Genomic DNA, 27,655 nt, shown 5'->3' with positions numbered 1-27,655 from the left:
GTATCATGTCTCCCCTGCGGGAAGGGGGTGGGGGTGGGGCTCAGAGCTGAGGGGCTCTGGAGGCTCTCATTCCAAGGGACACCTGTGGAAAATGAGGCCATGTCTTGCGTTTCTCGATGGGGCTAAGGGCGCCCTCAGATGACCTGGTCCCAGCAAAGCGTGGAGGGCACGCTGTCCAGTTAAGGAGATCGTCCTTCCCCCAGCCCAGGGAACCATCCCTCTCCTTCTGGATGAGAAGGAGCCAGTGGAGAAAGACACAGAAGAAACAGATTTTACAGATTTATTTTTAAAAAAACAAAAACAAAAGGTTAAAAAAGTCCTTCATTTCCAACCCTGCCTGGGGGTGTGAGTGGGGAATAGAACAAGCTGAGAGAGGTGCCCCCCTTCTTCCCGCTCTTCCCCCAGGAGCCTCCAGGGACAGGGCAAGTCAGAGGCAGGCCCTCGCCCTTCCTGCCCTGCCTCCTCCGCAGGTAGCTCAAATTGCTAGCAAGTTCGGGAGGCAAAGAAGTGTGGACGCGGGAGGCCCAAGGCTGCCTTCTTCACGACAACGTCACCCCGGCTCTTCTCTGCCCTCAAGACGTTCTCTGGGCCCCCACTCTGGGGCTCCCAGGGCGGGTGGGCAGGTGGGCAGGCCCGGCCCGGCCCACAGCAGCTCCCTTAATGCTGTGTGTGGCACAGCAGGGCAGTTGGGCGGGGGGGGGGGGGACTTCACAGTGTGGGAAGGACTTCGGAGACAGCGTGCCCACTCCTGATCTTCGCTGCTTTCTGATCTCGCCTCTCTGCACGGAGGCTGCCCTTCTGTTCTACTCCCCATCCTGAGGCTGAGTGGAGTCCAGGACAAAGCACTAAGTGGCTGTTTGCTACAGAACACCTGGAGATGCCAGAGGGTGGCTCTGGGCCCACCTGCCAGTCCAGGCTCCTACACAGTCATCCAGTCACACACACAGCGTTAAGGCGTCTGTGCCAGCAGGCGTGGCCAAACCGGGCCCAGCTTCTCTCTCTCCACCTGCGGAGGGTGAAGGGGGAGAACCCCTGGCTGCTTCAGAAACGGGCTGAAGGGGGGAGAAGCCGGCAACGGAAGAGTTAGCCAGGCCCAGAAAAAGAAGTGGGAGAAAGGCAGGCAAGGGCTTGCAAGGCCTCTATCCAGACCTGACAGCTGCCCTTGAAAGTAACCCAACTCAGGTTGGGGAGCCCTGACCGTATACCCCCTGGAAAATGGGGGACAGAGAGAGGGGAAGAGAGCGGGGCTAGAGTATTGGGACTTTGGAGGAAGCCAGTGCTATCAATATTTACAAGCATAAAGCCCCATCTTCTGCGCCACCTACCTCTCTGCCCCTCCCACAGAGAGAAAGGCCCCTGAGAGCCATTGAGGGGGTGCCAAGACCTCCTCACCAGCCACGCCCCATAGGGAGAGCCCTTCCCTCCAACTGGCCCCATTTCTGGGCCCCTCAGGAATGTCTGTCTGGCTCTGCTCAGTCGGGAGGAGGAGCCCCGGGCCAGAACCCTGGCTGCGCCTGCCAGCCCTAGGAGTCCTTGAGCATGCTGATGCGAGCATAGATCTTCAGGGCAGGCCCCAGCTTGATGTTCATAGCACTCATCAGGTGGTCCTCCTTGAGCAGCAGCAGGGCTTGCCCATCGATCTCCTGGGCACGGAACTCCTCTGCTATTTCCTGGCAGCCTGAGGGGGACACACCACCACAGACAGGGTCAGTCAGAGCTAGTGGCGTTCATGCTTGGCACCCACTGCGCACGATCTCCTTGAACCCTCCTAAGCACGCCTTGAGGAAGGCTTCTCGTGTGACAGCCCAAGAGAGGCTAAGTGACTTACCCAAGTGATCCACACGTCTTACTCATGCATGTCCTGGTCAGAGCCCCCCTCAACGAATGGGGCAGACCCGGCAGAGCAACAAGGTGCTGTGGGAGCGACAGCTTGTGATCTCCGAGGCCGGGTGGCAAAGGGCACAGCGGCCGCCGCCCTGCCCTTCCAGAGAGTTTACTCTGGAGGAAGCCAGCGACTACGTCATGAGGACACTCAAGCAGCACTCAGAGGCGGCCCACGTGGAGAGGAACCGAGGCTGCTTGCCACTCTGCGCCACGTGAGCGGGGCAGCCTGGAACCGGGTCCTCCGGCTCCAAACCTTCGGACAACCACAGCTCTGGCTGCCATCTTGACTGAGACCTCATAAGAGACCCCAAGCCATTGCTGCGCAGCTAAGCAGGGTTCCTGACCCACAGAACCTGAGGTAAACCACGACACTCTGTGGTAAGGAATGCAGATTCTGGCTTCTGGAAGAGGGGTGCTGCCGTGGCCTGGGGGGCGGCAGTGGGCAGGAGCTGGAAGGACTCTGAGGAGAGGGTCAGGGACGTGTCTAAGATACTCTGAGGGGCTGGACAGCAGTCTGATGGCCTGGGAGGAGACTGGGTGAGGCTTCAGGGAAAGGCAACGGTTTCTGGAAATTGGGAGAAATGGATCCTTGCTGGGAAGTGGAGAAAATGTCAGAACGCTGCAGCAGCTGTAACATGGTAAGTGTAATGGGCCTCACGGACGGAGCGATCTAGCATCTGGCGGAGGACGTTTCCAGCAGAACGCTGAAGGTGCGGCCTGGCTTCTGACCGCTGCTCACAGGAAAGCAAGGACAGATGAGGTGAAGGTGAAACTGTTAGACCTCAAGGAGCCAGGAGTTGCTCGTTTGAAAATCCCTGGCCTCTCCAGATAGCAAATGATGCCAAAACTAAGAAGCAGTTTCTAGGCAAAGATCAAACCCGGGACACAGGTAAGAACACCCGGGCTAGAGCTGGAACTGAGGGCATGACACGTCTTTTCACCAAGATCTCAGAAGCTCGAACGTGCTGCCTCAGAGAACTCACTTACAGATTTTACGGGCGTGCCTCATGGATTCTGGCCGTTCAACAGCAGAGCTTCCAACATAGTAAGGGCACTGTCCCTCAGCTTCAGAAGACACCAACATAGAGAAAGGCTTCTCTTGGAGCATTTTGGGGTATGGTTTTTGTCTGATGGAGTAAATCCCAACAAGATGCACGCACCGGAAGCCCACAACGATTTTAAGACATTGTACTAGCATAAACACTGCTTGAACTGTAAGAGTCGAGGTCATAGAAAATGAAGAGCAGCAGGAACAGGCTGAGAAAACTAGTCTGCTGAAAGCTCAGGCTACCTTTCATGGGAAAGGAAGGAGGACTTCACAGGGTGGAAGCAAGAAGGAGAGATAACCCCTCCCGGGCTTGGGGTCCTAACCAGGGAAATGCCAACACGTGCCCTGCTAGGTGTCAGAACTGGGACGATGGGTGACTCCTGTGTCCTCCGGCACTGTGCTCTCCTTTTTGAACAGGTGTGCCTACCGCGGTGATCCTACACCTGTCCCACCGTATCCTGGGTTTGTGGAGGGAATGGGGAACGTGTGTCTAGTTCTCAGGTGTTCAGATGGAGAGGAACTGGGCTTGAGGAGCTCACCCATGCCTGGACCAGAGTTTGCTGGTGAGATCCTGGGCTTTGAATTACTGCTGCAATGGGATGAGATTTGTGGGGTCTATGGTAGGGGGCAAGGGTGGTCGGCTTGAGGGAGGAACATGAATCATGGGGGCCAGTGACTGGTGAACTATGGTAACCAGCTCTAAATAAACCTGGCTTCCCTTTCATGTCCCTGTGGGCATGACCTGTGTGATACTGTGAAAGTGACACCATGTAGCTTCTGAGTCTAGATCAAAAAGGCCACAGTAATTTCCACCATGCTCTCCTGGATTACCCACCTGTGGGGAAAGAACACGCAAGTGTCCTGAAGAGGCCCGTGTGGAGAGGAACGGAGGCCTCCTGTGGGCAGCCATACCCTCCTTGAGAATCAGGGGCGTGGAGCACCTGAGAACAGGATCCTACAGCCCCAAGGAAGCCTTGGGTCACACCTTCATCGCAACCTCACAAGAGACCCTGTGGCAGAAATGTCCAGCCAAGCCACTCCCACGTTCCTGAGCCACCATAAAACTGTGTGGTGATAAAATTCCGGGAACGTGGCCGGAGATGACTAACACGCTGCAGTGAGGGGCAGAGCCAGGGATGTGAGCCCAGTTCTGACACACAAGTCTGCGCTCCCGGCCACTGCTCCCACTCCGGTCTCTGAGTAACAGGCTTGCGGCTGCCGTCCGTACCTGACGTGGCCAGCAGCTGGGGGCGACTGCCAGAAACAACAGCCGAGAAGCCTGCGGGATATCCCCCTGAAAGCATCTGTGAATAATGTGAGGTAGGTCTTTCAAGGTTCACGGCTCAATTCTAGGCCTCAGACCCACGTGCGCACCACCAACCCCCACAGGGTTTGTGCGGTTCCCTACACCGTACCCTTCCGCGTCTGCGCACCTCCGCTCAAGCCGCTCCCGGGGTCGCGTCTCCCACCGGCCGAGGCCTGCCTGCCCACTGTCACGCAGCTTCCCCTTTCCTACGCTGGGGTTCTCTTTGACTGGTTTCCTACACTCCCACTTGACTCCTCGCCCCCTGTCCCAGGAGAGGCACAGGCTTGGTGCACGGTCACCCCTGCATCTCACGCAGACCCTGCCATGCCAGGAAGTGCAGCGGACTGCAGCATGACGACTCCTGAGCCTGAGTCACTAACGGAGTCATTTCCTGGGGGGGGGGGGGGGGACGACTGTCCCTCTCTCCCAGGGGCCGCTCTTCCAGTCCCGCACGGGACCCCTCCCGGGACTCACCTGGCAGGGAGCGGATGAATTCATAGACGTCTTCCACGTTCCACTTGGTGGGCTCGCTTGGCAGGAAGTGGTGTCCCATGCCCACCAGGTCCCGCATGTGCATGTCCGGGAGCTCCAGGTCCCGCTGGCCCTGTCGCCGGCGGGAGGTGGACGAGCTGGCCGAGAGGGGCGACAAGGGCTCCTCGTAGCTTGAGTTATCTGAGCAACGGCTGGAGTCCTCCTGGCTGTGTGTCAGCTGCAACGCAGCCGTGACCGAAAGGGGCACGGTGCCCGCCGGCTGTGAGCAGAGAGAAACCGTTGGCTTCAGGATCGGGGAACAAACAGACTCTGGGTCTCCAGCCGGGCGATGGGTGAAGGCAGGTCGTCCCACCTCCCACCTGGTCTATGACTACACACCTCTGAATGCTTAGATCAAAACGCCCCCCGTCTTCTGGGCTGTCCCCTCTGGCCCGACGCAGAGCGAGCCCCTCCCTGCACCGCACTGCACCCATCTGATTCTATCTACGCCTATCCCTTCTTCTAGATGTGGGGTTTTAAACCAGGACGCTGGAGGTTTCAGGGGTGGTCTATGAAATAGCATGGAAAATTTCCTGTGCGTGTGCGTGCTGCGTCCCAGCCTTCGTCAAGATTCTTCAAGAGGTTTATGACCCAAGTGACAAGCAGCCAAAACCATCAGGCTCTGAAACGTCCCACGAAGACTGTGGGTTCCTGTGGCGCAACTTAGAGCCTCAGCGCCTCACGGCGCTCCGGGCACGTGAGGGGTCTACAACATCTGTAAGGAACGCCCGTGTTCCTGGGAGAGGCTGCAAGAACTCCGTGCTCTGGATTCGAGGTGGCAGCGAGGAGCAGGGCTGAAGGGGGCAGGCTTCCTTCCTCCTCACCTGGCCCTCTGTGTTAAGACCCAAGGGAATGGGGACAGTCTGTCTCTTCCCGGGGCCGGGCAGAGGAGACCCCATTTCCCTGGCCCCAGAAGGATGGAGGCAAACTGGGAGGGGAGGGGTATGGAGGGGGCAAGGTCACTGAGGCAGGAAATCACCTCTCACGCATCCATGGGTCTGAACGCAGGGGCCCGTTACGGGGCCCGGGAAGGGCTTGATCTGACGGCTCGTGAGAAATGAGAACATGATGGCGCGGAGGTGAGGCAGCCTTGGAAGAGGAATGTGGGTGTGCTGGGTCCGTCAGGGAGGGGAGTTGGTGGGGACTTGTGACAACGGAGCTTCGGGCCCTGCCCACCTCTCACCTGCTTCTTGGTGTCCTTCGTAAGTGTGGGCAGGCTGGCTTTGCTGGCCCGACGGCGGTTGTGGGTCGTGGCTCCTGCCTTCTGCAGCTTGCTCCGGTCCGAGTGGAAAAGCCCCACTCGTTTGGTGCACCCCACGTTGTACCTGCCGCAGTCAGGGAAACGGGAGTCAGAGCAGTGGCGGGCCGTGCGGGCCCCCGCAGCGTGAGGATAGCCAGGCTCTCCAGCAATAGCGGAGTCCGTCTGTGTGCTCTGCTCCCAAGGCCATCGGGTACTGCTAGCCGGCCAGCTCTGGGCAAGCCACTTGACCTCTGAGCCTCGGTTTCCTCATCTGGAGCTGGGGATGAGACCGCTCACTTTCTAAACCCACTCTGACAACTGTATGCGCTAACACGTGCAAAGTGCTGGCCAAAACAACTTGGATCACGGCAAGAACTCATGGCTGACACACCCTACACCAAGTATGACCTATGCCAGGAAACAAGTGTGCGCTGTGGTGCTGGGAAGTACAGGTACATCTCGGAGATACTGCGGCTTCAGCTCCAGATCGGACTGGCAAGAAAGCCAGTCACATGACTTTGTTTCCTGGTGCATATAAAAGTAAGGTTTACACTACACTGGAGTTTATTAAGATGACGATGGGGGCGCCTGGGTGGCTCAGTCGGTTAAACTCTAACTCTTGATTTCAGCTCAGGTTATGATTTCGGGGTCATGGGACCGAGCTCTGCAACAGGTTCCGTGCTCAGTGGGGAGTCAGCGTCTCTCCCTCCCCCTCCGCCCCTCCCCCTGCTTGTGTGCACACCCACGTGTGCTCGCGCTCTCAAATAAATACATCCTTTAAAAAAATTGTAAGAAAAAAAACAATGATGAAGTTGGCTGCATCGATGGACTCTTCCTTTCACGAATGATTTCTCTGGAGCATGCAATGCTGTTCGATAGCGTTTTACCGACAGGAGAACTTCTTTCAAAACTGGAGTCAATCCTCTCAAACTCTGCCGCTGCTTTATCAACGCAGTTTGATATTCTAAATCCTTTGTTGTCATTTCAACAATCCTCACAGTGTCTTCACCAGGAGATTCCTCCTTAAGAAACTGCATTTTTTGCTCATTCCTAAGAAGCAACTTCTCATCTGTTCAAGTTTTACCATGAGATTGCAGCCATTCAGTCCACCTTCAGGCTCCACTTCTAATTCCAGTTCTCTGGCTGTTTCCACCACATCTGCAGCTACTCCCCCCCTGAAGTCTTGAACCCCTCACAGTCATCCACGAGGGTGGGAATCAACTTCTTCCAAACTCCTGTTAATGCTAATATTTTGAGCACTTCCCCTGAATCCTGAAATGTTCCTAATGGCATCTAGAATGGTGAATCCTTTCTAGAAGGTTTTTAATTGATTCTGCCCAGATCCACCAGTGGAATCTGTATCTATGGCAACCAGAACCTTACAAAATGCATTTTTTTTAAGAAGACTTGAAAGTTGAAATTACTCCTTGATCCACAGGCTGCATAACGGATGGTGTGTGCACAGGCATGAACACAGTGTGAATCCCATCACACATCTCCATCAGAGCTCACGGGTGACCAGGTGTACTGTCAGTAAGCAGTAAAATTCGGAAAGAACTTTTTTTTTCCTGAGCAGTAGGTCTCAACACTGGACTTAAAATATTTACTAAACCATGTTATAACGGATGTGCTGCCCTCCAGGCTTTGTTGTTCCGCTGACAGACCACAGGCAGAGTAGAGTTAGCACAATTCTGAAGGGCCCTAGAATTTTTGGAATGGTAGACGTGAGCACTGGCTTCAACCTAAGTCCCCAGCTGTACTAGCCCCTACCAAGAGAGTCAGCCTGTCCCTCTGAAGCCCGGCACTGACTTCTCCTCTCCAGCTATGAAAGTCCTGGATGGCATCTTCTTCCAGTAGAAAGCTGTTTCATCTACACTGAAAATCTGTTGCTTAGTGTAGCCACCTTCATCAGTGATCTGAGCCAGATCTTCTGGAGAACTTGCTGTGGCTTCTCCATCAGCACGGCTGCTTCACCTTGCACTTCTATGCTACCGAGACGGCTTCTTTCCTTAAACCCCATGGATCAACCTCTGCTAGCTTCAGACTTTTCTTCGGCAGCTTCCTCCCCTCTCTCGGCCTTCAAAGAACTGAAGAGAGTTAGGCCTTACTCTGGACTGGGCTCTGGCTCAAGGGAATGTTGTGGCGGGTTGGATCGCCTATCCGGACCAAACTCTCTCCTTATCAACAATGAGGCTGTTTTTGCTTTCTTATTGCTCATGTGTTCGCTGGAGGAGCACTTTTAATTTCCTTCAAGAACTTTTCCTTTGCATTCACAACTTGGCGGTCTGGTGCAAGAGGCCTGGCTTTTCAGGCTGTCTCAGCTTTCCACAGTGTTTCTCACGAAGCCTAATCATTTCTAGCTTTTGATTTAAAGTGAGAGACACACCACACTTCTTTCACTTGAACACTCAGAGGTCACTGTAGGGTTAATAATGGGCCTAATTTCTTTCTTTCTTTCTTAAAGATTTTATTTATTTATTTGGCAGAGAGAGACACGGCGAGAGAGGGAACACACAAGCAGGGAGAGTGGGAGAGGGAGAAGCAGGCTTCCCGCTGAGCAGGGAGCCCGATGTGGGGCTTGATCCCAGGACCCCGGGATCATGACCTGGCTGAAGGCAGATGCTTAATGACTGAGCCACCCAGGCGAATGGGCCTAATTTCCAGTACTGTTGTGTCTCCAGGAAAAGAGAGGCTGGAGGAGAGGGAGAGAGACGGGGGAAGAGTCCACTGGTGGAGCAGTCAGAACACAGATGACACTGACCATCTTACGTGGGTGCAATTCGTGGCACCCCAATAATAATTACTCTAGTAACATCGAAGGCCACTGATCACAGATCACACAATATAATAATGAAAAAGTCTGAAATGTTACGAAAATTACCAAAATGTGACAGAGAGACTCAAAATGAGCTAACGCTGTTGGAAAACTGGTGCTGACAGACTGGCCCGACAACTTCAATCTGTAAAAAACGCAGTATCTGCGAAGCCCAATAAAACGAGGGCTGCTGACCTCCAGCACAGGGCCGAGGGGAGCCTTATTCCAGCCGGCATGCAGAGCACCTCTGCGTAGGGGGCTAGAGATTGCTATTCTTTTGAGGGCTCAGGGCTTCCTGCTTCCGCTGTGGTATGAAGACCACGCAGGGCTTTAGAGGCAGATGAGTCCAACTCCCCAACTCTAGGACACTGGGCACAGGTACTTACCCTTTGTGCCTCAGTTTCCTAGTGGGTGTGAAGGGGCCAGCGGCAATCCCTGCCCTCGCGGTTACTCTGAAAACTAGATGATACCGCGCACCCCACCTGCCTAGTGCAGAGCCTAGCACGTGGCCGGCACTCAGTACCCAACGCTGTGCCTGACCAGGGTCACTGGCCTATGCTGGGTGAAAGCTCACAGATGGAGCAACCGTAACTAGTACAGGGGCTCTGGGCAAAGCTTCTGGTGGAGGGCTTCCCCTAAGGGGCAGTAGCTGCCAAGGGCAGGAACAGAGTATGGGTTCAGTAGGGCCCCAGGAGGGACAGCCAAGCTAATGCACTGCCTCCTTTCCTTGGACCCGGGGCTGCTCACTCGAGTTCTGGGTTCCAGTACCTGGCAGACTAGTGACACGGCACTGCTCCTAGGCAGGTGGAGGAGATGGAATGCAGCTAAGCTGCACCCAGGGGCTCCCGGGTCAGACAATCACTGAAGGGTGGGGTAGGACCCGAGGTGCAATCCTGAGAGGGAGGGGGTGGTACAGCCGTGGGGCTGAGGCCACTCACCTCTTTGCACATGCCATGGAACAGAAGCGCTTGGAACGCTTGAACTTGTAGGCAAAGTCCACCCGGCCACAGAGCTCACACTTGAGCTTGAGGGGAGTACCCTCCTCTTTGGATTCTGGAAAGTATGGAAACTAGAGTAAATGTAAAGAGGAGCAATTCCCACAAGACCCTTGACAGCCCCCCAAGAGGCCTGCCTTCCCTGCTCACGTCCCCGTAGCTGTGACACGCAGTGGGGGACTAACTTGGAAAACGCCCAACTGCTTTCGCCACTGGTATGGGAAGGGCTGAAAAGCTTCCCCCACCCGGAAAAGTACCCAGGGGTGTTTGGTGATGACACCTGACAGATTTTTTTCCCCAAGTGCTATGAGCCTGAGGCAAACACAGGTGGTAAAAGAATCAGCATCCCTCTTTATGACCCTGGAAGAGACTGGCAGGCTCACAGGGAATACTCTGGGTGCTCTCACAACTGATCTGGAATTGTTCTACCCTACCTCGATCTGTCTAGTTTGCTGTGGACCTAGATCCCAGAACCCAGGAGTTCTGTAACCTCCACAGCCCCCACCCAGTCAATGGCTCAGGCTGCAAGTGTAGAGTCCTTGCGGGGCCATGGTGCTGCCCGAGGGCCAGCCCCTGAGGCCCGAGGGGAGGACACCCTGGCCCGTGGCACTCCCACCTCTTGCCAATGACTTCCAAAGGAAAAGCAACTCTTGGAATCCCGTGGCTGGCTGGTGTGGGGCTGCAGGAGAGGCAGGGGACAAACAGCTCTCCAAGGGCAGTGACTTTCCCCCTTTCCTGTTTTCTAGGGACAGCGGCTGAGAAGGGACTGGGAGGAATGTTTAGTAGACGGACATGTCCATCCACGGATACCATGACAGGAAGTGTGTATGGCCGGCTTTTGCAGCCCCTTCTGCCCCTGGTCAGGTGGGCCAGATCAGATCAGAAGGCCTTCGTGCTGGGCGGGGTGCGGGGACACCTACCTTGCAGATAGGGCTCCTCCATCTCAGAGTCAGTGGTGGTGGTATGATCCTGCTGTGGAAGTTTCTCAGGCAAGAACCCCTGTGCATACTTCTTCTTGAGATTCCCCACCAGCAGGGACGAGCGTCCCACCTAGAGGACAAGGTGGGACACGGATGCCATGAGGGTTAGGTGGGAGGTGCTTCCTTGCTCTCCAGCCTCATCAAAATTACATATAGAACGCAGCTAGGCACAGACGCTGGGCTCTACATCATTCAAGTGTGTCTTGCTCAAGGCCCTATTTTGCCGTGTAGCTCATGAGGCAAGATGCCAACTGTCACCAAAGTGCAGCAATGGCTTCAATCCAGGACCAATGGACGGCTTGGGAAGTTAGGAAAATACCTACTCTTCCAAGTGACTAAGGGGCAGAGATAGAGGCAGCAATCAGGTTTCCCACAGCACCAGAACTGCTAGGACCCGGGGCTCACGCGTCACCAGCAGGAATACAGCTCAGGCCCCGTGTGTGCGTGCATGGGGGGCAGAAGAGACTCAGCAACCCTATTGTGGTTTCCTACTGTCCTCCACCATATCGCTGGTCTACCCCAGCCAGAGGGGCAGGCGGCCGTGGAGGAGCGCAGGAAAATGGGACTCTGGGCCACAAAGCAAATGCCTTCTGTGGTTGCCAGGATCCTAGACTGGCTTATTCACTCTTCCGGTCCTTCCTTTGTTGCCTCTGTTCGGGCGGGCTGGTGGCTAGATCTCTAGGGTGATGCTGGGGCTGTTACTCAAGTCTGTATCCACCCTGTGAGATGGGTTGGTTTCTGGTGTTTCTCTAGGAGGCCAAGCTGAAGACGTAGTCTAATGAGGGAGGGGATGTGGCAGGGCGGAGCTACTGACTGATAGCTAAGGTGCTCCAGGGGGATTTCTCTGCCATGGGCCTTGCACCACCTGCAGAGGGAAAGTGACAAGAACCTATTTGTCTTCTGGCATTTTAGAAGGGCAGTTCACCCAGCTCAGTTCGTCAAGCTTAGAGTCTTCCACTGACTATTCAAACCACTCACGGACCCAAAGAATGAACAAAAGGCAGATGGCGTCCCATGAAGATGGTATTCTCTCACAGCCAGATAATTTCATCCCGGGAGAGGCAGTTGTTTACCTGGCTCTGGGCTCCTCCCACCCATAGAGCAGCGCCCCCTGTCCTCACCAACTCACACTGCATGGAATCAGCTTGGGGTGCTTTGTTCTAATAAGCCATTTTCTTGATTCTTTTATATTTCCCTTTGGTCTTATGCTTTCCATGGAGACATTTGATTGTGCCCTTTCTGAAGAAAGGGCACAATCCTCACTTGCATTCACTCTTTTCAAGACTCTAATCCCAGAAAAGCAGCCGAGGCTACAACCCTGTTCTCTTATCTTCATTTCAGACACATCTTAAAAATTCTATTCTACACATTTTCCTTTTGTTCTCTAACTGGTTAAAGTTTTGCCACTCAGCGGTCCTGGCATTCAAAACTGAATGAGGTCTCATTTTCCAAAACCCACCATCTTGCCCCAAACACCCCAATGTGAACTCCTTTCTAACTAAGGGGGGGGGTGTCACACAACACGAGGCAGGGACACAGCTGGGTCTGTGTGTGGACCCTTCTAACCAAGGGGCCTTGCCAATTATTCCTAATCACTGATCCTTTCTGGACCATAGGAAGGCACTCAATCCTAGAAAGAAAATGGCTCTGACATTCTTTTGGGGGAAAATTAGCAAGGAAAGAGCAAACTGTTTACATTTTTGGAAATTTTACATGGAAATGTAAAAATATTCTAATACACATCCAAAATATACTTAAAAAAAAAAAAACCAAAACAAAACAAAACAAAAAAAAAAGAGGGGAAAAGAAGTAGTCCGTACCGGGAAAGGCTCCGCCCCCTCCTGGATCACAAACCCTTCGATAACATGCGTCAGGATTTGGGGTTTCACAATGGCCTGTGGTGGTTTATTCTCACCATTCTGGGGGGCAGTGCCGGTGATGCTGGAGGCAGAATTTCCGTTCCCTGAGGTCATGCCGGGGCTGCTGAGGTCGGTCAGTGCATGAACAATGCCCTGCCCTGTCTCTGTACAAGGGAGAGTAGGAAAACACAAGCAGGGAAGGTCAGAACCAGGTCCAGAACAGCAGAAGGAGAGCAGGGACTCAGCATGTGCCTGGCTTTTTCCATGGAGCCAAACGACAATGCAAACCAAGCAGTCCCCTCCCCTCAATGACCTATTTAAAAGTGGTAGGGTCGATGGACAAGCCACCAAGTGTGACTATAGTCAGCTCTTGCAATGAGGCAGCTAAAGCAGCATTTCTTAATTTCCCAACTGTGCTAAGAACAGTACAACCAAGTCAGACAAGAATTCTCTTTGGGGAGTTAAGACCTTGGTCAATATTGACCTGGACAAACAAGGTCATCTTCAGTTCAAAGGAGAAAACGTACTTAAGGTGATCTCTACAACCAGGACGAAAAGCTGCACTAGGTATGGGGGCTTGGGGTATGATGGGGTTTTTTGGGGGAGAGAGGTTACACCTTCTATGAAGGTCCATGGAGAAGGATTTGATTTTAAGCATCCTGTGAAATGTCAAAGTACTGAACCCCAGAGATGAACACAAAGGGAACAAGAGGGCTGGGCCCCAAGTGAACACAGTGCTTTCCAGAGGCTGGTTATCTGAGGTCACGTGCTGAGATATACACGCATTCAATTTCTCCCCCAGGAAGGTCGCCGAGGCTGTGGGGCTCTATGCTGCTTCTGCCGGCCCCGTGCTCTTGATCCAGCCCCTTGCCCTGCTCTCAGCTCCACACAATCTGGTCCTCAGCCAACCAGAGTCCTTCCCTCTGTGGACAACCCTTCTGAGGTTCCCCCCTCCCGCCCCCACCCACCGTGGGCCTTCCTCTGAAGGACCTGACAGAGTGCTCTAAAAAATGTGCTGAGGGGCGCCTAGGTGGCTCAGTCGGTTGAGCGTGCACTTTTGATTTCAGCTCAGGTCATGATCTTGGGGTCATGGGATCGAGCCCCAGGTCGGGCTCCAAGCTCAGCAGGGCGTCTGCTTGAGATTCTTTCCCTCTGCTCCTCCCCCGACACGTGTGTGTGTGTGTGTGTGTGTGTGTGCACGCTCTCTCTCTCAAATAAATAAATAAAATCTTAAAAAAACAACCCCAAAAAACAAAAAAAACAAGTGTGCTGAGGTGCCTATCCAGACCACACCACAGGGAACCTCCTCTTCTCCACTTGGCCGGCCCCTCTCCTGAGCTGCTCCATGCTTTAGAGGCACGAAACTTCTTTACCTCACTTTTGCCACCCCCTCCCTGCCCCTTTCCGAGACCATTCTCTACCACCACCAACTGTGGGAGCTGAAGTTGCCTGTAACCTGGAACTTCCTAAAAAAGAAAAAAGAGAAAGAAAAAGCCATTTCTTTATTGCAACAAGCCTATTAATATTAAGTATAACCCTGTGTGTGTTATATACTTGAAAAATGATTTTAGTACCTTAGTTAAGTGATTTTTGCACAAGACTTTTTTTTGTCGATGCTCTTATTTCCTGTTAAAAATGGAAAATCCCACCAAGGAACAGAAATTCAGTGTCTGATATGGAGCATGGAGAAATAACAATAAATTCATTTTAGAAAAGGTTATAACTGGTTCGTCTTCTTACTAGCAGTCCTAGTGCTTGATAAACCAGAATAAATCTTTTTTTTTTTTAAGATTTTATTTATTTATTTGAGAGAGAGAATGAGAGAGAGAGAGCACAAGAGGGAAGAGGGTCAGAGGGAGAAGCAGACTCCCGGCTGAGCAGGGAGCCCGATGCGGGACTCCATCCCAGGACTCCAGGATCATGACCTGAGCCGAAGGCAGTCGCTTAACCGACTGAGCCATCCAGGCACCCAAACCAGAATAAATCTTGTTTGATGAAAAAGAATGTACTGTGACCCATGCTGTCAATCTTCAGACTTCTGCATTGCAACGATAATTTCAGAGCTGAGCAGGAGTCATCCAAGAAATATGAATGATGAGACTGCTTTAACTTAGTTTTTGTTTGAGACAGAGTCACACCGGCAAGTTAGAAAGATTCCCTTCAGTGTTCATAGTCATTTGGAAAAAAATTTTTGACAGCTTTGACTTTACTGTAGAGATGGAAATCTTCCCCTTTGGAATTAGTCTTTCTAAATTATAAAGGTGTTTGGCAACAACAAAAAAATCTTTCCTTAACTGTCCATGAATAACTAGCAGGACTGAGTCAATCAAACTGAATCAATCAAATTAAATTTCTCTGCTTTTAAATTTTAAACACTTAAGCCTGCATTTACATGGTTATGTTTTCTTTTATTTAATATTTTAAATATGCAAAGAAATATATATTTTACTTAAAATGATAAATAAATGTTGTTAAGATATAAAACCAAGGGGCGCCTGGGTGGCTCAGTCGGTTAAGCATCTGCCTTCGGCTCAGGTCATGATCTCAGGGTCCTGGGATCGAGCCCCGCGTTCGGCTCCTTGCTCGGTGGGGAGTCTGCTTCTCCCTCTACCCTTCCCCCCTGCTCATGCTCTCTAATAAATAAATAAAATCTTTAAAAATATATATATAACAATAAAAAAATTAAATAAGAAAATAAAATAAATATATATATATAAAAAACCGAATATATCAGTTAACATTTTATTTTTACATGGTGCTTATTTCCTTCTGGTAAAATATCCCGATTTCTCTAATGAACTACAGATTACAGAATCACAAGATTGAAATGCCTGGTTCAATCCCTTACCAATGCTGGAACCTTCTCTATAATACTACCACCCAGTGATTTCTGGGCATTTGTTGGAATACCTCCAATGACAAAGGAACTTACTACCTTCTGGAGTAGTTCCCTCTGTGGACAGTTCAATTAAAAAGTTCTTCTTTACTATGAGCCAAAAACCTATCTCCTGTTAATTTCTGCCCACCCATCCTGGTTCTGTTCCTTAAGACCACGCAGAACAAGGTTAATCATCTTTGTATAATGGGCAAAAACACGGGCTTAGAGACTGGTCTTTATCACTCAAGTGAATTAGGGGCAAGTCCTCGACTCTGAGCCTCGGTTTAACTAGTTGTAAAATAAGGACAATTACAATACCTGCCCTACAGTGTTGGGTGGCTCTGCAGACCATGTGAGGTAACCACCAGCAGAGCTGTGCTAGCGCACTAGGAAATGCTCACAAACTGCTCTTGGTGTCGGAGAGCACGGCACTCACCACCACAGTGTATCTTTCCTCTAGGCCACGCTCCCTCTGCTGCTTCAACTATTCCTTGCACAAAAGGCTCCAAGTTCCATCATCATCCTACGTGTCCTGTTTACGTCTTTTCAAGTCAGGGACCCGGTCAATACTAACATAAAAAATCAAGTGCATTGATCTAAGAGACTGGGTTGGTACGATTTCCCTTGTGTTTCTTTTACACATGGTCACATTCCTGACTGAGAGCACAGAAGGGGCATAAGTGACTCCCTTGTTTTAGTTTCAAATACCTCAGTGGAATTAATCCATTCTCCCTGAATTCTGGGACCACTCCCACCTCTGGCTTTTCATGGATATTCATCACCAAACTGCTTCTGATATCTTGTCTCCTTTTATGGGATCTCTGTATCCTGGCTCCATTCTTCTCCTTCCCCCTGACCCCCCTTCCCTCCTGTCTCTCAGAGCGGTGTCTATTAATGTGCGTCGGGGCACTGCAAGACAGGGCGGCACGGGCATAACTCTTGAGGTCAGATTCTTTCCTCATGCCAAATTCAGTAGTGAACAGATACATTCAGTAGCTCAGAGTTGACAGGGCCGATGCTTAACTCCGGGAAGCAAAGACTTCTTGGAATCTAAGTTTTTTAAAAAAAGGATCTTATTAAGCAGGAGAACAAACAAATAAATCCTTTTACCCTAACGTCAGAATCGATCACTCTCCGTTATAACTCTAGGGCAGGTTGCAGAAGAGACAGAAGCCAGGGGACAGAGGGAGGGCGTTTTATGAATATACAAAGGTTTGCAGTCATCTTGGAGGCCAAGGCCTCCTCATCTGCGTTAGGAACAAAGGAGCTTGGGCTATTTCTGGAATGACCAAACACAATCTAACCCCCTGCCAAGCCCAGCATGCTGAGATTAATTTAATCTACTTTCCCGCTCTCCCAGACTGCAATGCAGCCTGCTTGAGGGAAAGCAGCTTAATAGGGAAACTTGCACAAACCTGTCCTGCTGGCTCAGAGGCCAGATAAAAGATAAAGACTCTGTCTTAGGAATTCTTCCTTTCTGAATTCTCTTGACCAGTCCTGAGGCTGGTGCTGCTGCTGGAGAGTCCCACAGGTCTCAAAAGTCATTACACACAGCCAGGCACCCGAATCTGAAAGGTGGAGGCCAGGGTGCTATGAGCACCAGAGGCTGTGGGAGGGAAGGCAGGCCAAGCTTTGGTGGTGGTAAAGGTGTGGGGAGGGAGAATCAAGCCTCTAATGAAGGTGCCTACAAACGGCTGAGTATTCAGATAAGAATGAACAGGACAGTATGTTCTGGGGAAGTTGTATATATATGTTTATGTATATGTTTTATATATATATATATATATTTTAGATATATATATATATATATATATATATATATATATATATATATATATATATCTCAACCCCTAGGCTTTGCTTCTCAATTCTGGTCTCATTCATAGGCTCTGGCAGCAACAGCCCTTATAGGGGCTGGATAAAATAGGAAGAACCACCCAGCAGTCTGTTTGTGAGATTATCTGCTTCAGGGCTGGGTCCTTTCTGCTAGGCAGAGCAAGTTTCTTTAGGCAGGAGCTCTGTCTTGTCACCTCTGTATCTTCAGGGGCTAAACCCCATGTCCACTCTAGGACAGCTACTTAATGTCTGTTAAACGGGATGGTCTAGAACCCATGTTCTCCATCTTCGAAGGTCTCCTTAGTCTCAAACAGGGAGCTTGGCACCATCTGAGATTTGCAAATTACCTACTGAGGCTATAATGATTAGACAGCAGTCAGGCCAGTGCCTTCTACAGGACTGGCATTTCTGGGTACCTGGTTAAAAGGAACAAGAGCTATTCCTTGGCCCATTTCTTCCTATTAGCGTGGGGATTTCTTCAGTAAGAGGGAGCATTAAGTTGCCCCGAAGGCTGGAGTTCTGGATTCCCTGACCCCTTTGAAATATGTGTTCGGGCTCCGGGCATCTAGAAAGGCATGATGACCTCTAGAGTCAGAGGCTGGGAGGCTCCTATAAAAATGGCCCCACCCGCAGGACCAGTCACTAGGTGTCCAGAGAGGCTGAGCTCTTCTATTTAAGAAAGAGGTCTGGCTGGCTATAGCTATGCAAAATCTGGGCCATTTTAGAACCAGTTCTGATGTTCTTTACATGAGCAGATTAAAAAATCAGGAAAAAAAAAAAAGCAAACAGAAAAGTAAAAAAACAAAACACCACCAAAAATCAGTTATGCTGGAATCCGGTTTAGGACGAACAGTTATTACGGGCGTTTCAGATGGCCTGGCCATTCACTGTGTTTGCTCCTAATACAAGTCATCTTTAAGACCTGACTTCAGAGGAAACGGGAGGGCAAGCAGAGCTGCTTCTACGCCTTCACTGTCTCTATTTTCTCGACAGGAGGAGTGTTTTCATCTACAAGACTTCTAACTATCCTTCCTTGACTGTAGCCGGAGTGAGACAGAGCTAATGAAGTTAATCAAGAATTTAAGGAAGCAAAGTAGGTGATAACATGGGTCATTTGCCTGCAGCAAATCCTGCTTGACAAATGGCAAAACAAGGCTGCTTATACAACACGGAGGATTCTCTCCAGGCCCCTGGCTCTGAAATCCCGCTCTCAGTGCCTCAGCTCAGCAGGCCCCGTCACAAGGCCAGGACAGGGGACAGCAGGATCCCTACAGAACTGCGTGCTCGGGAGAGCGCCCGTGTGGAGCACCTGCAGAGCTCCCGCCAGGGAAACCAGATCCAGGAGGCGGAAGGCAGCTGGTCCGGGGCGGGGGGGGGGGGGGGGGGCGGCGCGGGGCGGTAACAGCACAGCAAGCTGAGGGCGGTGATGTCCGCCGCCGCTCTTAGGCTCTCTGCAGTTATATTTGGGCGCCTAAAGAAACTGGTGCCATTCGGAAAGGGGGGAGGTAAGATATTTCATAATCGCCCATTTGTTGGCATCCCTCCACCGCCCCCAGGGGGAGGTGGGAAAGTGAAGGGCGGGTGGCGATGAGAGAGAAAGGGCTGGGTAGAAACAGGCAGAAGGGGGATGAGGGGCGGGAGCGAGGGAAGGGGGAATGGTGGCTCCATCCTGGGACCCTGAGTCCATCAATCAAAGAGATTCATTTGGTTAACAACCTTCTTTAAAATGCAAATAGACACCTGCAGTCACTCACACCTGGCTGTGAACCACTTGACAGATAAGCAGACAGCTTTCCTTCCCATTTCGCGACAGCAGGCTTGGTGGAAAGGGTGGGAGGGGAGAGTGATTATTCTGGATCACGGGCACTAGAGCACAGGGCCGGGAGTCTAGCAATTTTCCAGATGAGGAGAAGTGTGCATTTCAGAATCAAGGCAAGAGTGGATGGCACATATTTGGAAGGCAGGACCTTCTCAAAGACGCACAGAAGGAGCTCTTAGTCGTGGGGGAAATGACATGTCCCTTCCCACCTTGGGGTCCCGAGTACCCAGAAGGCAGTAGGGACCAATGCCCAGTGTTTTAACTTTTTCAATTCTGCTAAGGACCGAGCTGTCAGACACAGAAGAAATCCTTACCTCGGGGACCCACAGCAGGCTATGGCCATCACCATCCTGCTCCTCAGAGTACCTTCCTGGGCTCTGCAAACAAGAGCAGCCTGCTCTGACCGAGCTCTCTCGAGAGGGGAAGAGTCGGCAGTGACAGGCAGGGCGCTCTGGGCACTTGGCGGAGCAGGCACAGGACGGCAAGGCTCGGGGTCCGCGCCTGGGTCCCTGCAGGGGAGCTGGCTGGCAGAACGAAAGTGAGGTTCAGCCAGGTAGCCCCAACCCTGCTCTCGGTGTCACAGCAAAATGACCTCGTCGAGCCTGGGTTAAGAGGACTGGAGGGCAGACGTGCTTCTCGGATCTTCAGCATCGGGGCTGAGCGACTCTGGTTAAGGCATCTGTGAGGGAGGGCTCCTCCTCCTCGCTGGCAGCCATTACCATACAGCTGACTTTTCTGCCATCTCTGAGGACACAGGCAGAGAGAGTGGCCCTTCTGACTCACCCACAATCCCCAGCTACAGTGTACATAAGCTGAATTGTAAACAGCTGAATGTTTTCCAAGCTGCCACCCTCCCCACCTCACCCCCCATGAAGGAAGGAGGCAATGGAGCCAACAGTCACCCTCCCCCATGCAGGTCAGGCCAACGGGAGCCCTGGGGGATTTCCAAACAGCTGCAGGAGCTGCTGCCCAGCCCGCAGGCGGACACCCGCGCCAGGCTCCTCCGGCACCCGGACCGAGCTTGGCAGCAGCACCTGCACAACTGCGCAGTGACTTCCCACGGGCCAGGTCAATGCACCAGGGAAGAGCAGCTAACTCTGGCAGCAGGGAGTCAGGGAGAGGTTTCAGACTTCTACTTGGATAGAGCCAGGCCCGTGGGATCCACTGCTGAGGTCGAGGGCTCCCAGATATTCTCCCACCATAGTTCTCTAGCAGGTGCTAGGACTTCAAAAGACAACATGTCTGGGACCCCAGGAGAGGCTCTACACTGGAGGCCTCAAGATCACTGAAGATGGAGGTCAGAGCAGCAGAGTGGAAGGAGTGCTGACTGGTCGGAGCCAGTGCCTCCAGGTTTATGTTCTGCCTTCTGGTTCCATCTTTGGTTTATCTGTGAGCTTCAAGCACTTGATACCTGCTCTGAGCCTTAGTCTATCCATCTGTAAAAATGAGGATCATACTGCCTATGTTGCAAGGTTATAGTGAATATTAGAATTTTCATATGTAAGATGCCTGGCACTGATCTCATTTAGAAGCTGTGCAACGTGCCCATTACAACTTTGGGATCTGAAGGCCCTTAGGCTTAAATCCTAGTTTGTAATCCTGGACCAGTTACCCGAGGTCTTAGTTTCCTTATCTGTAAAATGGGTACTTAGACCTGTCTCACTTGGCCACAGTAAGGATTAAATAAGATAATGTAGGAACAACATAGTGGAACAGGCTGGACTTGGCCCTAGGAGGGCTAACATCACTGAAACCCAAGATATTAGGAAACCTGCTTTAATCTCTCAATCTCGCTCTCACTGAGACTGGCTTCTTGTAGCTCCAGGGCAGGGAGAACTCTTCTTCCATCAGCCCAAACTCAGGTACCATTCATGCTCCTCAGACACCCTGGCCTACGCCGGGTGTCCTGTTCTTGTCCTCTTGAGGTCAGGCTTCAGGAAGAAATGTTACTTCCACTTTGACAATGGTAGCAGCAGAACAGAAGTGCACCTGCCTTCAGGGTGAACCAAATGTCTCAATTCACCTTCAACACTCGTTAATCCCCAGGATGAGGCAACCACCACGCTCCCTTTCTATACAGTTCTTGGGTAAAGAGTCTCAGGGTATTACACAGCGCAGAACCCCGGAAGCCAGACAAGGTGCCTGGAGCAACTAAAGAACTTTACCTAGAGAGCAGTAAATTCATGGAATTTGTAAAGCCGGGAGGTAGTTTAGCCCATGAAAAGAAGTTAGTTTAAAAGGCTGAAGACAAAATCATGGAAGATGGGTTTCTAATAGTTAAAAAAAAAAAAAAGACAGAAATGTTTAGTAAATTCCATAATTATTTTCAGGTTGATAATAAGGAAAGGCCACTACGTTGCCTGATACGCTGCCTTATTATTTACCAACTGCAGGAGCACTAATATTCTCAGATAAATGGGAGAGAGAGGGGGAGGTGGAAGGGGAGAGAAACAGAGAAAGTGGGGACAAAGCTAAGCCTCCGCTGTCTCGCCCATAGAATGAGATACATAATACTTATCTTGCCAACCAATCCTCCTGACCATTTCTGCTTGTGGCAAACACTACTCTCTTCCTTCCTAAAATCATTGTCCAAGTCTGCAATCACCCTACTTTGCTACCAATCAGCTGATAAAACAGATTAATACTGACTACTGGAGGCCTGAAAACGTGGACTTCACTGATTTTTGTAAAAACAGTATTTGACTGGCATTAATGTTGTTTCAATTTAAAGTGTCCTTTGCTTTGATCGTTTAATTAAACATGTCTTGGGATGCTTGGGTGGCTCAGTCGGTTAAGTGTCTGCCTTCGGCTCAGGTCATGATCCCAGGGTGCTCGGCAGGGAGTCTGCTTCTCCCTCTGCCTGCCGCTCCCCCTGCTTATGCCCTCTCTCGCTCTGGCAAATAAATAAATAAAATCTTAAAAACAAAAACATGTCTTACTATAGACTGGATGACTACAGATTAAGATAGATTTGGATTATATGGATTTAGGCCCCATATGGATGGTTTCAAATATGCTAAAGATATCAGTAACTAGGGATAATCACACTATTTGAGACATAATAGCCTTGCAACTAAAGCCTTAACAATAAGCCCCAGTGGTCAAGAGCTCTCACTTTGTTGCCAACAGTCTCAGGCCTGGCCCTCCTAACCTACTGGAGAAGAGCCAGCCAACATGGCATCTGAAAGGCATCTCTTTTTAAGAGAAGCTATAATAAATAAATTTCATTGCTGAGAAGAAAATCATCCAGGACACAGATATTTGCTTCAACAGCCTTCAACACTCGTTAATCCCCAGGATGAGAAGCAACCCTACTAGCAAACCGGGACTCTTTTCAACATCTGGATTTATCTCAGAACTGGCAATGCCTGTTTAATAACCATCCTTTCTTGGCGACGTCAAAAGAACGTGCTCTTCTTTTGGACTTAACTAAAAAAATCATTTGGAAGAGAAGGAAAGCACATCCTTTTTCACTAACTATAAATAATCTGGAAGGGGAAGGAAAAAAAAACAAACCCTATTAAGTTTATCATGCTGGCTGGGATGGTCTTACAATGAATCACACAACAATTTATTAAATTATGTGCTGTTTCTTACTACACTTTCTTTCTCCAAAAACTAACATTTTTCATTGTACATAAATATAATTGTATGTCAATTTTCATTGTATAACTCTTGGTTAACTATAAAACAGACCATTTCTTGACTATGTCAGTCACACTCTACTTTTGTTACTGACGGGAAAAAGTCCAGAATCTGTTAAGATTTTTGTTTTGGATAAACAAATGGTTGATTATTTTCCTAACAATTCCCCAAGTGTCATAAAGTTGAACTAGGGGTGGCCTGCCTCTGAGTTTCTCAAATCAGTGGTCTGAAGTGGCTGGTAATTCAAACTGAAATTTTGAAATAAGTTTAATGCTCAAAATGGAACCTTACATCTATTTGAGATGTGAGTAAGTCATCTTAAACAGGCATACTTCTTAATTTTTTAAGAGAAAACATACTCAGAATCTTTAAGTGGTGACTTACATTATAGTTTAAACCGTGCCATAAAAACTTTTAAAATATAAATCTACACATGTTCATACATCTACCTTGAGGGGTAGGCCAGCTTTGCTTTCCACCAAACAAGGTGCCAAGTCACTGCAGAGAGTCATTCCTGTTACTGGCACAAAGGCCTCATGGGGCAGATTGCACAAGGCAGCCAGTCCTCGCCCTGCCTTTCCACAGGGGTGGAAAGCACAATAGCATCTCTCTACAACCACTTCGGGGAGACTCCTCCAGACCACAGAAAGTCATCATCTTCATCTTCCAGTTGCAAAATGGCACAAAACAAAGGGAATAAAAGAAAAAAATATCACTTACAAAGACTCCTTATTCTCATTTACCGACTCTCCTCTCTAGCAGATGTATCTTTTCAGAAGAGAACCTTTCTGAGGATGGGACCGAACCTACCTAGAGATTACATGACACTGAACAGCTGGGAGAACTTTACCATAAAGTTGGAATGACACAAGAGGAGGGGGAAAAAAACCCTTGGGAAATAGCACACTAACATGGAGCGGTATTACCGGAACTGGAACCATCATCCTATTCCCTAATTGTTTTAATTTAAACTTTATTTTGGCTTACTGATCCACGCGAGCTGAAAGTGAAGGACTCTGATAGTAAGTGGCCGAACTTTATTCTGCAAATGGTTACCAAATGCCTAGCATGAGGCCCACAGCCCAAAGAAGGACAGAGACTTCGAGGGAGAGTCTAAGATTCTAAGTTATCCTCTTTATACACATTCACAACAGGGAAAAAAAAAAAAAGACAAAAAGACAGGGACTCACGGGTGGAGGTTCTTAATTCTGAGACAGTCATCATTTCTTTTTTTCTTAAATAAGAAAACCCAGGGAGGGGACAGCCTGTGTAAGAGTGAGAAAGAACAGTTCAATTTTATAAGATCATCTATCCACTTACTCCTCTTCTCTTGGTTTATTCTCTTCCCCCTGGAAAGATCAGAATTAAAGGATCCAAAGTATCTGAGACAGGAAATGAGTAAGGCAGGAAAAAGGATGTGGTCTGAAAAAGAGTGGATTCTGGGGCTGAGCCAGAGCAAGTAACAGGCACAGGGTCATAGATGGGGGAGGGGGTCTGGTGGCAGGAAGAGAAGTCTCAGGATCAATCAGCTTAGACTAGAAAGTCAGTGACAGAGGAGATAGGTCTGGAGAAGCATAACAAACACCTTCCTAAAAGCTAATCCTCCACTGAAATGGAGAGAGACAATGGCTGACGAGTCCTACAGCTAAGAGAATCGTTACTGGGACAGAAAGAAGAGCTGGAGTTTCCACCTTACTTTGAGGGAAGTGAAGTAATATATATTGAGTATGCCTGACAAAGGGAAATTAGAAATTAAGTCAGGATGTGGAAGAGAGGTGGAAAAAGCTGGGAGGTGAGTACATGAGGGAATACCAATATTCTTTAAGCAACTATGTGCCACATCTCAGTAAAACAACAGTTTAAAAAAAAAACACAACAAAACAAGAAGGAGTGACAACAGGAGAGATGGCTCAAGCAAACACCGCTGGATAACAGAAACCAACTCAAGAACAACAGAAATGTACACCAAGAAACTACCTACTCTCTCAAGATTAAGGCTGGAGGAAAAAAGGCATCTATCTTCCAGTGTGTATAGACAAGCCTGGAAACAGATCTTGGGTGGGCAGGGCGCATGTGACGAGGAGTGCCTGGAAAGGGCAGGTGCCAAAAGAGCACCATTACCCATCTGCTGGACCCTCTGTGAAACAAGCCAGCCCCTGTGAATGAGCCAAACCAGAAACTTTGGTTCCTGCCTTGCAGGGACTGGAATTCAGATATAGAAACAGTGGGAAACACAGTTTATCAGCTGATTCAAAAGTGTGGGTACTTCCAAATACAGATCTCCAGATGTTGGGGGCTATGTGGGAAAATCACTTTTTTTTCTCCACAATGCTTACCGCAGGGCTTTATATATAAAGCAGGAGCCGAATAAACGTGTGTTGATCTGCATGAGACCGAAACTACTTAGCTGTGCAGGTACCTTAAGATTCCAGACAGAATCTCCTGCCCTATAACCAACATGGTAAGTTACTTCCTTCCTATTTTATAGGCGAAATGATACAAAGCCCTACAACCCTGCGACCTAAACCTAAGCCCTGATCGACAGACCCTGCCACAGGTCTGCTGCCCTGCACTAGAATAAAAGATGGGGAGGGCAGAAATGTAGGCGCAAGAAGGCATTTCCTTGCTTCATTAGCCTGTAATTTTCAGACTCATCTAGAAATCCTGGCAGTTCCAACATTTGGGTTGACTCAGGAGGGGAAGAAAAATCCCAGGTGAATGATAATTGGATTACCCAGTTATGCCCCAGAGCCAAATGGCTGGAAAAGGCCAGGACAGAGGGTCTGATACACTTAAAGTGGCATTATTTTCTAAACCAAAAATGAAGACACTTGGGCTGATAGACAATGGGATGGAATATTTTAAATTGGGGCTGTCCTAGAAAAATCGGGGACATATGGTGGATTTAGGTCGGTTGCTTATTTCACAACAAGGGATCCTCTGGGCCCAATATGCTAATAGAGGGGATTAAAGCCCAGGATGGGAGCCGGCGAAGGGGAAAGCTGTCCACCGATTTGTAAAGCAGGAAAAAAATAACAGTAATAAAAGACTGCGTCTGTAGACCGCACTGGAAGAAGGGGAACATTCTGGGTATGGAGTAGGGAGGAAAGGAAAGTTATCAGAACTGAAAGTATGTCAGTGAAATCTGTTTAGGTATCGAAGGCGGGGCTGGGGAAGGGCCGGAGAGGGTGGGGAGGGTGGGGGTATCGCTGGCACAGGCTGGGGGTATCCAGCCATACAGGAGTCAGGCGCCACGAGTTCTGACTGGAGCTTCACCATCAGTTTGCAACCTGACCGTGGGCAAATTATTTCTCTCTGCAGACTTCAATTGAAATAGAGAAATCTCACAAATCCCGATTTTTATGTAAAGAATCCACAATTCAGCATACCTTCATTTGGCATGGGAAAGAGAGAAAATGCTCTTCTAAAAATGGAAGACAGGACAGACACAGAACAGCTTGTCCTTTCCATCCAATTAAAAACCTCGTGAGACTGAACTAGATTAAAAACAAAACTCTCCAGCGAAGCCGCAGGCCCTCCAAGCTAGGTAGTCCCCTACCAACAGAGCGCAGCGGATGCCAGCAGCCCTGCCCCTAAACGACCGGTCCATCGCCCTGGTAAACCGCCGTCCCGGGAGGACGGGGGTGGGGTGGGGGTGGGGTGTGCGGGGACCGGGGGCAGGGGCGCGGACACACACGGAAGCGTTTGGCACGCCGAGGTTGACACAGCGGCTTCCGGGGGAGTGCGGAGCAGGCAGGGTCCCCGACAAGGGGGGCAGGCGGAGGACACCTCCCAGGCGCCGAGAGGGCGAGAGTCGCGGGCTGGCACTGCCTGGCAGCCGAGCAGGCCCGGGCCGGGAGTGGCACCGGAGGGCGGTGCCCGGCTTCCCATCCGACGAGCGCCGGCCGCGGGCCCCCTCCTGGCGAGAACCCCTCCCCCGCCACGGGCACTGACCTGTCCAGGGCCCGGCTGGGCCTGGCCGGGCGGGGCCTACGCAGCCCCTCGGCCGGGCGCCGCCTCGCGCGGGGTCCCGGGCCCGGGCGGGCCGCCTCCTCTCCGCCGGGAGCCTCCGAGCCGGGGCCCGGGGCTGCCGCGGCGCATCCGACCACACCGGCCTGGCCGGCGTCAACAAAGGGCGGCGGGGGCGCGAGGCCGGGGCGGGGGCGCGGGCGGCGGCCGGATTGCGCGCGCGCGGCGGGCGCTCGAGGGCTGCAGCCGCCGCGGAGACAATGCGGCGCGTCCCGGCAGGGCTCCCGCGGCCGCCTCCGCCGGGGGCGGGGCCTGGTCGCGCGGGGCGGGGTCTCCGGGAGGCGGGGCGCCGGCGCGGAAGCCAGGCCGCGCGCTTCCTTTGTGCGGCCGCGCCGGCCCCGCCCCGCGCCCTCCGGAAGGCGCCCCGAGCCGGGCGACGGGTTAGGGACGTCGGCCTCCGGTTTAGGGAGGCGGGCGCCGCGCGGCGCGGACGTCTGCCCGCGGCCGGTCAGCAGTCCCCAGTGGCGTGGCGGACTGTTGACTCCCGCCCGGCCAATTCGGAGGCAATAATAATAACGACTAGCAGTAATCGAGTGCTTAGTATGTGTCAAGCACTCGGCGCACGCATTCCCACTTAGGCTTCACAATAACCCCACAAGTAGTCATTATTCTCCCCACTGGGAACTGAGGATCAGAGAAGTTAAGTAATGACCAAAGTGACCCAGTTACACCTCCATAAACGGGGATAATGCCTACTCTTTAGGCTTACTGAGAAGGTTAAATGAGGACATTTACACAAATTGCCTGCAGTGCTTGGCACACAGTTGGAGCCCAATAAATGTTACTTCTC

General features: G+C 50.9%; 1 protein-coding gene across 10 annotated transcripts in view; it reads right to left on the bottom strand.

The window, feature by feature from the left end:
- Window positions 1-272: 272 nt before the first annotated feature.
- PHC2 (polyhomeotic homolog 2) overlaps window positions 273-27,655 on the bottom strand; it is a 120,695-nt gene continuing 93,312 nt past the window's right edge. For 5 of the 10 annotated variants that reach the window (XM_073902962.1, XM_073902961.1, XM_073902960.1 and 2 more), the window contains 4 exons: window positions 12,620-12,822; window positions 10,740-10,869; window positions 9,763-9,877; window positions 273-1,678 (listed from right to left, as the gene is read on the bottom strand). In XM_073902962.1, the coding sequence (XP_073759063.1) occupies window positions 1,084-1,678; window positions 9,763-9,877; window positions 10,740-10,869; window positions 12,620-12,822 (1,043 nt within the window). In that variant the 3' untranslated portion in view covers window positions 273-1,083. The other 5 variants (XM_073902963.1, XM_073902965.1, XM_073902967.1 and 2 more) reach the window with 3 other exon arrangements.

This window comes from Callorhinus ursinus, unplaced genomic scaffold, assembly GCF_003265705.2.
Source record: "Callorhinus ursinus isolate GAN/ISIS: 27379988/994484 unplaced genomic scaffold, GSC_fseal_2.0 scaffold18, whole genome shotgun sequence".
Taxonomy (NCBI): domain Eukaryota; kingdom Metazoa; phylum Chordata; class Mammalia; order Carnivora; family Otariidae; genus Callorhinus; species Callorhinus ursinus.
Note: the sequence above shows the minus strand (reverse complement) of the source record. Positions and strands in the feature narration are given on the sequence as shown.